This window comes from Euprymna scolopes, chromosome 10 (genome assembly GCF_053919585.1).
Source record: "Euprymna scolopes isolate OS-2025 chromosome 10, ASM5391958v1, whole genome shotgun sequence".
Lineage (NCBI taxonomy): Eukaryota > Metazoa > Mollusca > Cephalopoda > Sepiida > Sepiolidae > Euprymna > Euprymna scolopes.
Window position 1 is genome coordinate 81949730 of NC_136491.1, and position 13979 is coordinate 81963708.

The 13979-nt window shown below is 35.9% G+C and overlaps 1 protein-coding gene across 1 annotated transcript in view; it reads left to right on the forward strand.

Annotated features, from left to right (window-relative positions):
• Positions 1–13979, forward strand: part of LOC145286119 (uncharacterized) — a 235108-nt gene that overhangs the window by 210599 nt on the left and 10530 nt on the right. The window contains exons 9-10 of the mRNA XM_080134819.1: positions 5117–5194; positions 10691–10831. Of these exons, the coding sequence (XP_079990945.1) occupies positions 5117–5194; positions 10691–10831 (219 nt within the window). The remainder of the gene's footprint in view (positions 1–5116; positions 5195–10690; positions 10832–13979) is intronic.

Genomic DNA, 13979 nt, shown 5'->3' on the forward strand with positions numbered 1-13979 from the left:
TGTAAAGTGTGCCATTAATTTTCTAAACACCTCGTATATTCGTATTATTTGGATTCATCAGACTACTGTTCTCATCTTGAGTGTTATTTTCACAACATTTCAGTTGATGTAACCTCCGACCTTCTTCAGGTGTACCTTGTCAAACTCAGGAATGTTTCTGTCTAACTCTGAAATTTAAACGGAATTTTGGATTAAACCCTTTATATATTTCACGGGGGTAGCATGCTCTTGTTCCATCAGCCATGCCTGGATCGAGGTCCTAAGTAATTCGCAGTTGTATTTTTCGGTTGCCCATACTGAGGATTGAACCTCCAACCTTCAGGAGAATATCACTTTTACAATTGATCTTTTCAAAATAGCATGCTCTTGTTCTTATGGAACATGAGCATGTTACCCCATGAATTAAATAAAAATGTTCCATTCAAAATTCTATCTAAATTCCTGGGTTTGACAAGATACACCTGAAAAAGGTCGGAGGTTACATCGACTGAAATGTTGTGAAAATGACATTCAAGATGAGAACAGTAGTCTGAACAAATCCAAATAATACGAATAACAAATCCTCATCTAAAAATTCCAGTCAATTAACTAAAAATTATTATTTTGCTATTCAGACTTTCATATTTTTACTCCATAGCTAATACGGAAGATTTCCTTACGCATTTTAGGAAACATTCCGATGTACTTTTTCATGTAATGAAACTGGAACATGATGGTGGTCTAGTGGTGAACGACGCAACTGACAACCTGGATGTTTCAAATTCAAATCCAGTTCATTCCACAAAAGTCACTTTCGCTTAGGATGTTGGCAACCTTCATGATTACTACACTACCACTTTACATTCATTAACTCTTATCCTCGAGTGGCCTTCAGATCTATAATCGCCAGATGTCTTTCTAGAAAGAATTTTGACTAGAAAAATATCGGTGAAACAAATGCCAACAATAGAATTTTTGGATTCATACAATGTGATGATGATGATGATGATGATGATGATGATATAATGAAAAACCAAAAAGGTCAAGCTGATATATTCAATATTTAAATGTTAGGGTTAACACTCGAATGCTCTCAAATATGGAAATTTTTATAATAACTTGATCTGAACAATTAGTCTATAATTTGAACTTCAGTCATTATCCAGTTCATGTTAGTTATGAAAATCTAAAACTATTGTGGGGATTTTTAAGCCCCCCCCCCCTCCAAAGTAGTTCAATTCTCACGCAACAGAAAATAAGAATTATACTGAAATTTGAACTGGAAGTGACACTACTTTTTTTTTCTTTTTTTAAGAAACATCAATATACTAATTAAACCGTTTCACTAATAAAGAAAACACCCACAACAAACACTCGTTTAGTTACAACCACTGTCAACAATTTCCCCTACATTCTATCTGTACCTAAAATTAAATGAAAATTTCATTAGTACAGTTTCTTTCCTGGAGCTGTCCATTTGTGGAGCACAATGCTGTAGGACTGCTTCCGAGCTGACTATAACATGACCGTTTTTGAGATAACAGGTGTCATCCCTCTTCCCCCCACATTATTTCTGATTCTTTTAGTTATAGGAGGTTTGGTTTTGCTTGCAACAGCCGTCTGCGGCTGGTCTCATAATTCAGTCAAATATTAACCAATCTGAATCATAATAGTGGAGGTAGGAGTCCTATGCATTTATGGTTCTCTCTTTGTTTTCATTTTACTTCAATAAGTCCTCAGTAATCAAGAAGCCCCCTTTCTAAAGCTGACACTTGAACTCTAGTTATTTGAGTGTTCAATCAATGTCATTCTTTATGTCTTAAACATTAAGTTCGTAAGGAAGAGAAAAACCTTAATTTTCCTCCACCCAACTGACCAGTTAACTTTTTTGTTTTCTACTTGGAAGTCACCACTTATCAAGGCCTGAAGGCCACTCGAGGATAAGGGTTAATGCATGTAAGGTGGTAGTGTAGTAATCGTTAATGGTGTAGATTGAGTAGAATTTGGATTATTTAAGGGGACAGCTCAACTTGTTTACATTGGATTTGAAGGTTACCATGTTGTATTCAACTGAGAAGCAGACCAAAAAAACATTGTTCCACAGGAACACTGGGAAAGAAGCTTCTTTCTGGGAAAGAAGCTTTGTTCATGGAATCTGCATTTGGATTTAGGCACAGTTAGAGAGTGGGGGAAATCGCATATTGTGGTTGTAGGTAATCGCATGTTTTTTTGTGTGTGAAAGTTTGGCAAGGGGGAACGATAGATTGGAATTCAGTCGAGCACTTGCCATGAAAATAACGATAGAGCAGAGACAGGTTTGCAACGGCTTTTCTGTGGGAAAGAGGTTGCAGGGAAGAGAAAAGGGCATCACCTACTAGGTTTCGGAGCTGATTTTGAACTCTATCAAGGCATGATACTATGTTATAGTAAATCTTTCTTTTGGTCTTGTTGGATTTCAGGACAAGACTTCATCTAGTCTGGTTGAGTATTCAGCTAAGTGCTGTTTATTGAGGTTACATTACTAGAAGATGCACCATTCCTCCTATGAGCCAGTGTATAATGTTGCTGAGGGAATCATATTTGGGGTTTAAACAGCTTCCTTATGTTAAGAGGTTTCATTTTGAATATTTGGTCATGGTTTACTTGTCAGATAAAATATCCTCATGTTAAGTTTTCCTGACAAAACCTTGTTTAGAGAGACGGAAGACGCTCAAGGATGTGGTCTGGGGGGGGGGGGGGATTCAAACTGTGTTTGTATATGCTGGCTCATCTGACTCCTTAATAATGATTGCATATACTTTTAGCTGATCCATACGATCTATAGAAGGACAAGTGAAGACAGTGACACTGATTAATTTATGAAATTCTTAGAAAAGCAAAACTTTCTTCAAATCATAATCTTTTTTATAAAAGAAATCTATATATCTATAAAAGTGAGAATGCGTGTGTCAGGACAATTCTCAACCTATATACTCAATGAATTTTTGATATACAGATGTGAAATTTGGTATATAGTGTTGGGACGATTAATCGGAATCGGAAAAATTGATGCCTATTTTCCAATGCTAAAATGATTCTTTCAATTGTCTTTTTTTTTTTTATTTGATTTTGTTTAAACCAAAATCTTCCATTACTGGTAATAATGATGAAATAATAAATATTTATTGATTTTAAAATACCAGTCACGCTAAAATCGATAGATCATTCTCCACAAGTGTATTTTGATGTTTAGCAAAATATCTGCATATTTAACATGAAAAAAAATCCGGGGAAAATAACAATCTCAAAATTAGATAATTAAAGATTTATAAAGAATTGGAATCGGTAATTGTATTGGAATCATCCCATCACTAGTATATAGGGTATTCAGAGATGTGGAAAACTTTTTAATCGGTTTTCATCCAAAAACAAAAAGGGCTGCTAAGGGGCTAAAATGGAAAAATTGGTACTTGAAGGTCATTGGACTTTTATCTACTTTGCAACTGTTTCACTACTGTGCATGCACAAATCATTCACATGACAGCTTCCTTATGTTAAGAATAAGTAGGTTTGAAAACACTTTTTAAAAATCATGTCAAGCTGGCCCAATTGTTATCATGCTTGATATACTGTCTCTAGGTTTTGGGTTAGATCTCGGCTTTTTTTGTTTTAACTTACAAAAAGTGAACTGTTTAGAAAAATCATAATAACGCATGCACATGTCTGTTTCATTCCATTTTTTTATACTTCATTTTTTTTTAAATAATTTAACATTGTGTAATACTGAGCAATAACGAGTACATCTGTTAGTGCTCTTATAAAACTGACTGTACTTCATGCATTCACTAATAGCAAAGATTGGAAAAGTGAATCAAATAATATTGTTTGTTGCCCATTATGCCATCCTCATGACAACATGAGAATCGATTTCCAATACAGCAACAATATGTTGAAGTATAAACAAATGAATGAAATTTTTTAGATGAGGATTGATCATTTGTATTATTTAATTTATTAAGACTACTGTTCTCATCTTAAGTGTTATTTTCACAACGTTTCAGTTGATGTAACCTCCAACCTTTTTCAGGAGTATCTTGTTGAATTAAGGAATCTTTCTGTTCAAACTCGGGAATCTGCATGGAATTTTGGATAGAACTCTTTACATAATCCATCGTGGTAGCATGCTCTCAAGAAGAGAACAACGCAGGGTTGAACGATAAATTTGTTGCCCAAAAGAAAACAAAACTACAGCTTTATTTTAAAACGTTTATTGAAAAAACCAAGTCAGGTAACTTGATTATGTAGTAGAGCTGACATCTATTCAATGTAGTCGAATCAATGTAGTTAACCTCAATCACCGCCTTGATTCGGGTTCGGAAATGGTAGCATGCCTTTTCTACAAGTGCTGGTGGGAGCTTGGCGAATACTCGGCGGATGGCGGAGATCAGGTTGGCTTTAGTGTTGTGAGAGGTCATGGTGGTGATGCTCTCAATGTATAACCAAACAAAGTAGTCCAGTAGGTTCAGGTTGAGGGAGGAAGAGGGCCAGTGAGAGAAGCGTACAAAGCTGTAGCACTCCTTCTGAAGCCAAGCCTGGGTCTTTTTGGACTTGTGGGCCGGCACCGAGTCCTGCTGGCATACCCAGAGTCTGCCAGTGGCCACCTGATTGCACCAGATCACCACACCCTTCAGCACGTCCAGGTATACTTTGTTGACTTTCAAACCGACTTTTCAGATGTGGCATGATGTGGTCCTCATTTGAAACCACACCAAATACCATAACCATGGCTGGAAACTTCATTGAGCTGTGGTCTCAAGTGTTGAACCATCCAGATTGGCATTTTGAGGGTGCTGGCAATGGTCCTGTTGTCATAATTTGAATCGGTAGAGAACATGAGTTGTACAGCGATGCATCTCTGATCTCGCTCATTGAATATTGTGTCACTTTCACGCATAATAGAAGGCTCCTATCACTCTTGGGATTTGTACACCATGGACCAACTAGTAGATGGTCTCCAACAAAAAAAGAAAATCCATTTTCATCAAACGGAAATGGAATCCGGTCGTCTTTTCTAGGGCAACAATTTTATCGTTCCACACTGTAGTCTGAATAATCCAAATGATATAAAATGAATAATAAGTTTATTTTAATTTTGTAGCAAAATGAAACGGCAGTGGATGTGGCCCGAAGGAAAGAATATTCCGAGGTTGTACAACTTATTACCACAAATTCCAAGGTAACATTTTTTGGTACTTGTGCATCTATGTTACCGTGCTGAAATAATAACGTTTTTAACAAGGGGAGGTTGTTTTATTACTATTCCGTACTTTAACAATTTCATAAGCAAATATCGTAAAAATTGAATTTAATTTGAAATTACTATAAAAAATAGCGCAGTAACATAGATGCATAAGCATAATTTGTTTTGTTTTAAATCTATGTCATCTCAACTCTTTAGATGGTAAGTTTATGGTAAAACATTTCTCCTGCTGATACTTCATCATGAATCGTATATTCTGCGCAAGCCTTTTCTAGTCTCACACAAAAACACACATTCACATTTCAAGCTATATTGTCATATACATACGCGCACACAAACATACGTGCCCACGTCCACACACATACATATATTAACGTTCGCGTACATACACTCACATGCACGTGTATATACACACACGCTAACGTACACACATGTACTCACATACACGCACGCATGGACAACGTCACTTCCCCTTTCAAAGGAAATCCACACATGCGCAAAAGACCACCGGAACAAGTATAAAAGCAAGAGACAAGCTGTTTCCAGCCCTTTTTGGCCCAGCTTTCGAGCTGGTCGGTCTACGGACCGGCCGCGGACCTCACACCACTTGGTACTATGTGGGACAAAAAAAAAAGCTAACAGACCGTATGTACACCTTTACACTCTTTCTCTCTCTACATATACAACTTGTCCCTGAGAATACCTTCGCATAGCTGACGGCTAACATGGCGTACAGCTTAACCCACTATCTTTGTCTTTGTCTACATGCTGAACTATCATTCTCATTTCCATGACATTACTCACTTCTCTTCCCACGCGCGAACAAACGATAGTGAGATGAACACACATTTCCTTTTCTTTCTACAACACCAGTCCCGCAACGAACGATGGTTACACTCGCGCGGACATGAACACATGTTATATCTAAAACATTCATTCTTTCAACAGTAAATAAACGACACGTTTATCTTATCCATCAATTGAGTTTTTGTTTCCTTCAATTCCATTCGTTTCATTATTTTCTTGTGGCGAGTTAGGGTATTATTATATCCTAGTCTTCTACAATTCTGCTTAACCCAAAACAGATTCTATTTAACCTATAAATGGGACCCTAACAAAGTAGACTCGAGAGTACTTGCAACTAAGGAATTACTCCATACTCATTGATAGTCCCAAATTGGGTCTCACTATCAGATATACTTCAAAGTCAAAGCAAAGTTGGGGTAAATAGTTTGAGTCCTTGATAGGATTGGGAAATAAGGCAGGCAGAAAGAAAACAATTTTCTTAATAAAAGATAAAAAGGGCTTGAAAATGTAATATTGCAATGGGGTGGATGAACACCTGACTAAAAGATGCCTACCTGTATCTATATTATAACTGTTATTTCAGATCACATAACATGAAAATGAGACAAAAAGATTAAACAATTGTAAATATTTAGGTAAACGACATAATTAATCTATGTACATCTTCAAGTTTCTGATTTTTTGTGTTCATATGGTTGCGAATGTTGGACAGTAACGAAGGCGACTGAAAGTTTTTTGGGAGCAGTGGTGATATAATTCTGTAAGGAGACTTCTACAAATCTCATGGACAGAAAGAAAGAAAGACAAATGAAGAAGTCATGCGTAAGGCAGAGTACAGCAGATCACGACTTAATACCGTACATGCCAGACATTTAAAGTTCTTTGGCCATTTCATGCAGACAGATTGCGTGGAAAAAAGTTTGAAAAATCGCTGGAAAAAAAACTCAGAGGAAGACAATGAATAAAGTTCACTATAGAGTCACTGGAAACACGCTAGATCTCATCAGAAAGGCCAAACACGGAGGGGACTGGAGAGCCATGATTATGGATGTCTGCAATAACAGACATGATACCCAAAGAAGTAATCTATATAAGACAGTAGATGTGTGTGTGTCTGTGTGAGAATATTTAATAAATAAATTCTTAAACTACTAGTTACATAATCTATAATATAAATCTCACCTGCCTGTTTAAATGTATGTATGGATGTATGTATGTGTTTGTATGGCTCACAAAAACTTTCGACAGAGGCGACGGATTTTCACGAGATCGGTATCATTTTGAAGCTTGATCGTTCATGCGAAAATTATCAAAAAATTGACCAAAAACATTAATTCCTTCATTCTCAACTGGGCACTTTTCTACAGGTAGGGGTCGCTTTTTTCACCGATATTTTCGAAAATCGTGGCCTCTTTTCGATTGTCTAGCCTTAATTTAAACTTATGTCACTTCTGGTTTGGCGATGGGCGCAACAGCTAACGTGTCACTTTTTTTCACTTTCTTTTCCTCCTTTGCATCAAGGGTTTAAGCCTGTCTGCCTTCTTTTTTTTTTTTTGCTCAACACACACCTAAAAACACCCGGGCAACGCCAGGTACCCCCCGCTACTCATACATAAAGGACAGTTTATAACAAGTAAAAATCTTTGTTTGGATGGTTGCATTTCCCAGTTGTAAAATACGCTTAAATATATTTTAATTCATGCAGATTTTTAGGTTGAGAAGAAAATTCTTGCAGCATTTTTAGTATGGATTTCAAATGATATATTTTCAAATAAGTTTTCGTTATAATGACATATAAAGTAGATTTTTTCGCTCTATTTAATCATTTAAATTACAATTATTTTAAAACAATTATTTCTTCTTTTCAGGACGTTGAATAAAAGATGAAGAAAAAAAAAGCGAATTTGCACAATTTTCTTATTTCAATTCAAACTAGAACAAAAAGCTCCTGAAACAGCTCGGGATATCAAAAAAGCATTTTGCCCAGGAACCACTACTGAATGCACAGCATAATGGTGATTTAAGAAATTTTGTGGTGGCGATGAGAGTCTTGAAGATGAGTGTAGTGGTTGGTTATCAGATGTTGACAACAATCAAGAGTCTTAGTCAAAGCCAATCTACGCAAAACTGTTTGAGAACTTGCTTCTGAATTAGATGTAACATATACAACGATTTCAAACCACTTGAGAGAGATAGGAAAGACAAAGACTTGATTAATGGATGCCTCACAAATTTAATTCCTCACAAAAGAAACGCCGTTATGAAGTGTAATCCTCCCTTTTATTATGCAACAAGAATGACCCATTTCTTGACCAGGTTGTGATTTGTGATAAAAACTGGGTTCTCTACAACAACCAGCGATGCTCAGCTCAGTGGTTAGATCCTAATAGAGCTCTACAACAGCTGCACCAAAAGAAGGTCATGCTGACTGTTTAGTGGTCTGAGACTGGTCTCCTCCATTAGAATTTTTTGAATACAGGTGAAACCATTACGGCATAGAAGTACTGTCTATGAATGGAGGAAATGTATCGAACTTCGACAACAACACTCAACGTTAGTCAACAGAAAAGGTCCAATTCTTCTCCATGACAATGCCCAAACGCACATAGCTAAATTGACCCTACAAAAGTTGAATGAACTAGGCTGCAATTATCCGCTATACTCTCCAGACCTCTCACTTACCGACTACCACGTTTTCAAGCATTTCGACAACTTTCTCTGCGAAAAATGCTTAAAAAACCTAAGCGATATCAAAAGCGCCTTCAATAACTTCATCGCCACCAGAACGCAAGATTTTTACATCACTGGCATGAATACATTTGTTTTGCATTGGCAGAAGTGTGTCGATTCTGATGGTGCTTATTTCAATCAATAAATTTTTGTTTGAGCTGAGATATGTTCATTTGTATTCAAAAGTTAAAAACTGCAAGAACTTTCTGGTCAACCTGATATAAATGAAAAATGCGCAAAAGTAATAGAAATATGTCGACAAGTTGAAATGAATATTTTGCATTTCAACTTGCAGACATTTCTGTATGCGTTATTCATCCAACTAAACAAGGGGTAGGGAATGTAGCTGGAGCGCTAAATGTTTAATTTTGATTCTAGCTGATGGCACCTAAGTTATTTTGTTAAACTTTGGAAATAATTACTATATATATATATATATATATATATATATATATAATACACTTAAATATATTTTAATTCATGTGGATTTAGTATTTATTATTACAGAGCCTGTTCTCTATTGAATATTATATTTCAACAGTCAAGCAATGTTGCAGGTCATGAAAGCCAGTGCTGCGATTTTGGTTGTGGAAATAATTATATCATCTTTCACATTCTGAAAATTCAAATTTATGTATGTATGTGTGTGTGTGTGTGTGTATATATATATATATATATATATATATATATATATATATATATATATATATATATATATACACGTGTGTGTGTGTCTTTTACAACTAAGCAAGCCTGGTACCCCTTGCTAGTCTGTAATAATTGCCAAATGTACTGTATATAGAAAAATGGCTTCCATCTATAATTGACATCTGCTGCGGAAAAGAAAAATGTCTTTTCTGCAAAAAAAAATGGAATAAAAATAATTGTATTTGCAAAGAAATGAAATAAAACTAAAAAAAAAGAAAATGTAGTTTAGAATGAAATATCAATATTTTTTTGATGGAAGTTATGTACGTCTAAAATAATTTAAAAAGATTTCACTGAGTTAATCACTACTCATATAAAGTACGATTTGTGTACATATTTATATTTGTATGCTCAGGATTCACTCCTAAACTAATTTACTAATCATTAGGAATTTTGGAACTTTCTAAGTGAAAGGTGTTTTAATGTGGGCTATATTTATTTTCATTTATTTTTTTATGTAAAGGTGTAAAATTAGAATGGAAGCCTTTCATGAAAATCCAAATACCATCCATTTTCATGAAAATTTCATCATGGTTATCAAACATCAATTTTTTTTTTATGGAAATCGCTCCAGACAAGGCATTCAACCACTTGCTGTAAGGAACTAGAAAAAAATAATAAATAAAACTCCAAGATCTAAAACTAGTCAACAATAAAAGAATTCAACCCAGAAAATGGCAGTTGTTTCCCTTTTGTTAGAAACGTTGCTTGTAGAACATGAAGACTACAGGACACAATAAGGGAAGTGAGTTATGAAGCTGCTGAAAGTAAACCCAGGGTTTGCTTTATTTGCCAAATTTCAGTTTCTTTAAATCATTTGAAAGCGGTTTAATGGTGCATAATATGAACGCAATTTCTGATTTGAAAATTAAAATATTTCAAAGTTGTATTAATTTGGATCCACGGTCATGAGACACAAATTAAACAAAATTCTCCGAATTTAAATTTCTTAAGACCCCTTATACTTGTAGCACTAAATTAAGCTATTTTCTAGAATTAAAATTATGTAATACATTTTTGATAGAAGTTGGAATAAAGGTTCTAGATATAAGGTTTAGTATTATTATATCCTGATTTTAATCTTAAGCGGCTATAAAAGTGGTGCAAAAATATTTCTGTCCAGCAAATGAATATTACCCATTCTGTAACGGGTATGTTTCTAGTTTTATGTATTCGATAATATTTGTGTATGCTTTAATACTGCATGTTAATTTTGTTTTGTCGCAGCGCATCTCTTATTGCCAACCATCAGTGAACGCTTCTCCAGAACGACCAACCGTTTCGTTTGAGGGCAAAAAACTTGCAAGCAGTTGTGAAACAAAACCAGCAAAAGAGAAACGTTTCTTCTTTTTCAAAAGAAAAAAAAAGGTGAGTTGATTTCTCTTATACTAATGTCCAACGTTGATTGAAAATGATAGAAAGAAATTATGCATCACAAGTGTTCACACTAAACGCAGATTCCATAAACAAAGCTTCTTTTCTAGAACTGCTCGCGTATGGAACTCTGTTTTACTGGCCTACTTTCCGAATGTCTACAATGTCGTTTTTGAGTCCAATGTAAACAAGTTCTTGTTATAACGTAATGTAACGTGTGACCTCAGCCGAGATTGAACTCACAACACGAGTTTGAAGTGTAATTCAAATCTTGTCCGTAGCTTAATACTTGATGCTTCGCCAGGGCTATCAAGGGTATTTTTTTTATTGTGACACCATCACTAAATGGGTTGCATACCACGGTTTAAGAGAGGCCCATCTACCCTCGAGAGAAGGATAGGCTGTGCCAGTTTCCCAACCTGGTATTTTACCTCATCAGTTTCCCAACTTGGTATTTGACCTCGCGGTACATACAGTGCCTTGCCTTCCAAAATGGTCACCCATTTGGTACTGGCCATGCTCAACGTTGCTTAACTTTGGTAATCTGGCGAGAACCAGTGTGTCAATGTCTTTGTGCCATTTTTGTTGAGCCGTCCCCTTAAATAATCAAATTCTACCCAATTTCCACTGTTAACGATTATTACACTGTTGTCTTTGTGACTGCTGTGCACTCATTAATCCTTATTCTTAAGTGGCCTTCAGGCCTTGATAAGTGGTGACCTCCTTGCAAAAGACAAAAAAAGTTGATCTTCATAAATGATCTTCCAAATCATATGCTAAGATCATTAGTTTACACCTATACAGAAGACATGACTATATTTTATGGAAACATATCGAAGCCTCTTTTGCACAGAAGAGCTGTTGATAGCCTCTCCCTCCTGTATCGCTATGTTCATCGTAAGTGTTCACCTGAGCTTCAACATCTGATAACAGTTGTGCCATCTTCCTCCAGCCATCCAGTGCGACCCCCAGGTTGTGGATGAGGGCACCCCCTCTACTTACGTAAGGGAGGTAGAGGGAAGCTTCGAATAACCAATAAGAAGCCGTGGACAATGAGGAACAACCATGAAAAAAAATAATAACCTGTAAAACATTCTCAGCAAGAACTCGTCTAGCTACAGCTATGACAGTCAACTAATGTAATGTTCTACCTATCCAACCTAATGTTTCTGATCTTCTTGTGGAGGCAATAATGACTGACAATATCTTTAATCGTCATCCTCCAGTCTTGATAAGTGGTGACACTTATCTATATATATAACGTAATAGCGTTCGTTTGTGTGTTTAAGTCTCCTACAGCCCAAACCACTGGACCGATCATAACCAAACCTCATATAATGATATTCAACCACCAACGTATGGTGCACACCATTTTTCAAGGTTATAGTCAAAGGTCAAGGTCATAGCCTATGCATATATACTCTCCACTGAACCAATCATGACAAAACCTGGCATGATGATGGCCTCTAAAGTAGGGATGGTGCACACAATTTTTCAAGATCAAATGTTACGGTTGAGACTTGCTGTATGCTTGGGTACCCGCAAAGCTGGTACCCAAGCATACAGCAAAGCGTGGGTATCTTTGCTAGTATGCCTATAAAGTTGAGTATTTTTCTAACTCTGGCATTAATATTAAAAACCTACTTTCTATTTAAAAATTATTAAAATGAACTTCTTAATATACTCAGTCACGGATCTGCGAGCGACTTCGTTAAGGTTAATTTATTTGCATATTCTTTTTAAGAATGAGCATTTATTTATTAATTATTCAGTATTTTATAGTTTCTTATTAGACGATTGGATTCATTTACATGTAATTCGTTTTATGTAGTTTCTACATTGTGCATAATTTAGAATGAAAACGTTCTAGCATACAAAAATGTTATATATATATATATATATATATATATATATATATATATATATATATATTATATATAAGTAACTTTGTCTGTGTGTATTTAAAATATCTCTACTAAACTCCTCTTTGACTCTTTGGTCTATAGACTTGAAACTTGATATATAAAGTATTTGGACCTCGGTAACTCTTTCAATTTGGTTTTTAGTCTGTAAAAAAGGCTGCTAAGGGATCAAAATTGAAAGGAAAACAATTGATATTGGCAAGAGTAAATCAACTAACTTCCGAGCATGTGTACACATACATTTTTAGCTTGAAGTCGCTTAATTTTTAGCCTTTTTTATCCATCTTGTGATAGCTCTGACAGGAATGATGAAGGCTGAAGCCTTAAATAGCAACTGATTATTTTGGTTTCGATTCGAGCTACATAAAAACTAAAAATGTATTCTTATGTAAAATTTTCCAGGGAAGGCAACGGAAGTGGTTCCAAATATTTCAGTGTTCCTTAAGGCTGCTTTGAAGGCCACGGTTATGGTTTTTGGTGTGGTTTCAAATGAGTACCACATCATGCCACCTCACATCTTCAAAGTCGGCTTGAAAGTCAACACCAAAGTGTACCTGGATGTGCTGAAGAGCACACTCTTCAGCACATCCAGGTACACCCTGGTGCAATCAGGTGGCTGCTACAACTTTGTACCCTTCTTTTACTGGTCCCCCTTTCTCCCAATCTGAACCCATTCGACTACTTTATTTGGTCATACGTTGAAAACATGATCAACATAACCTCCCACAACACCAAAGCCAGCCTGATCGCTGCCATCTGCCGAGTATTCGCTAAGCTCCCACCGGCGCTTATGAAAAAGGCATGCTCCCAGTTCCGGATCCATATCGATAGGGTAATTGAGGCTGAAGGTGGCTGCATTGAATAGATGTCAGCTGTACTACATAATCAAGTTACCTGAATTGAGTTTTTCAATAAAAGTTTTAAAATAAAGCTGTAGTGTCGTTTTCTTTAGGACAACAAATTTATTGTTCCACACATATGGGCCAGTGAATCAACCACTGGTCTCTTTTTATAGAACTGTACTAATATGCAAAATTTAAATGTAATTCACAGTAGTCTCTTGCATGTCACTGGTAGCATACCTTGTTTGGGATGAATATGAGTTAAAAAAATAAATAAATAAAAGACAGGCTCAGAGGAAGACTTGATTTGGGCAGTATAGGGAGATGTGTGCAGAACAAGAAACTTTGTTGGTATAATCATTTGAAAGAATGGATGTG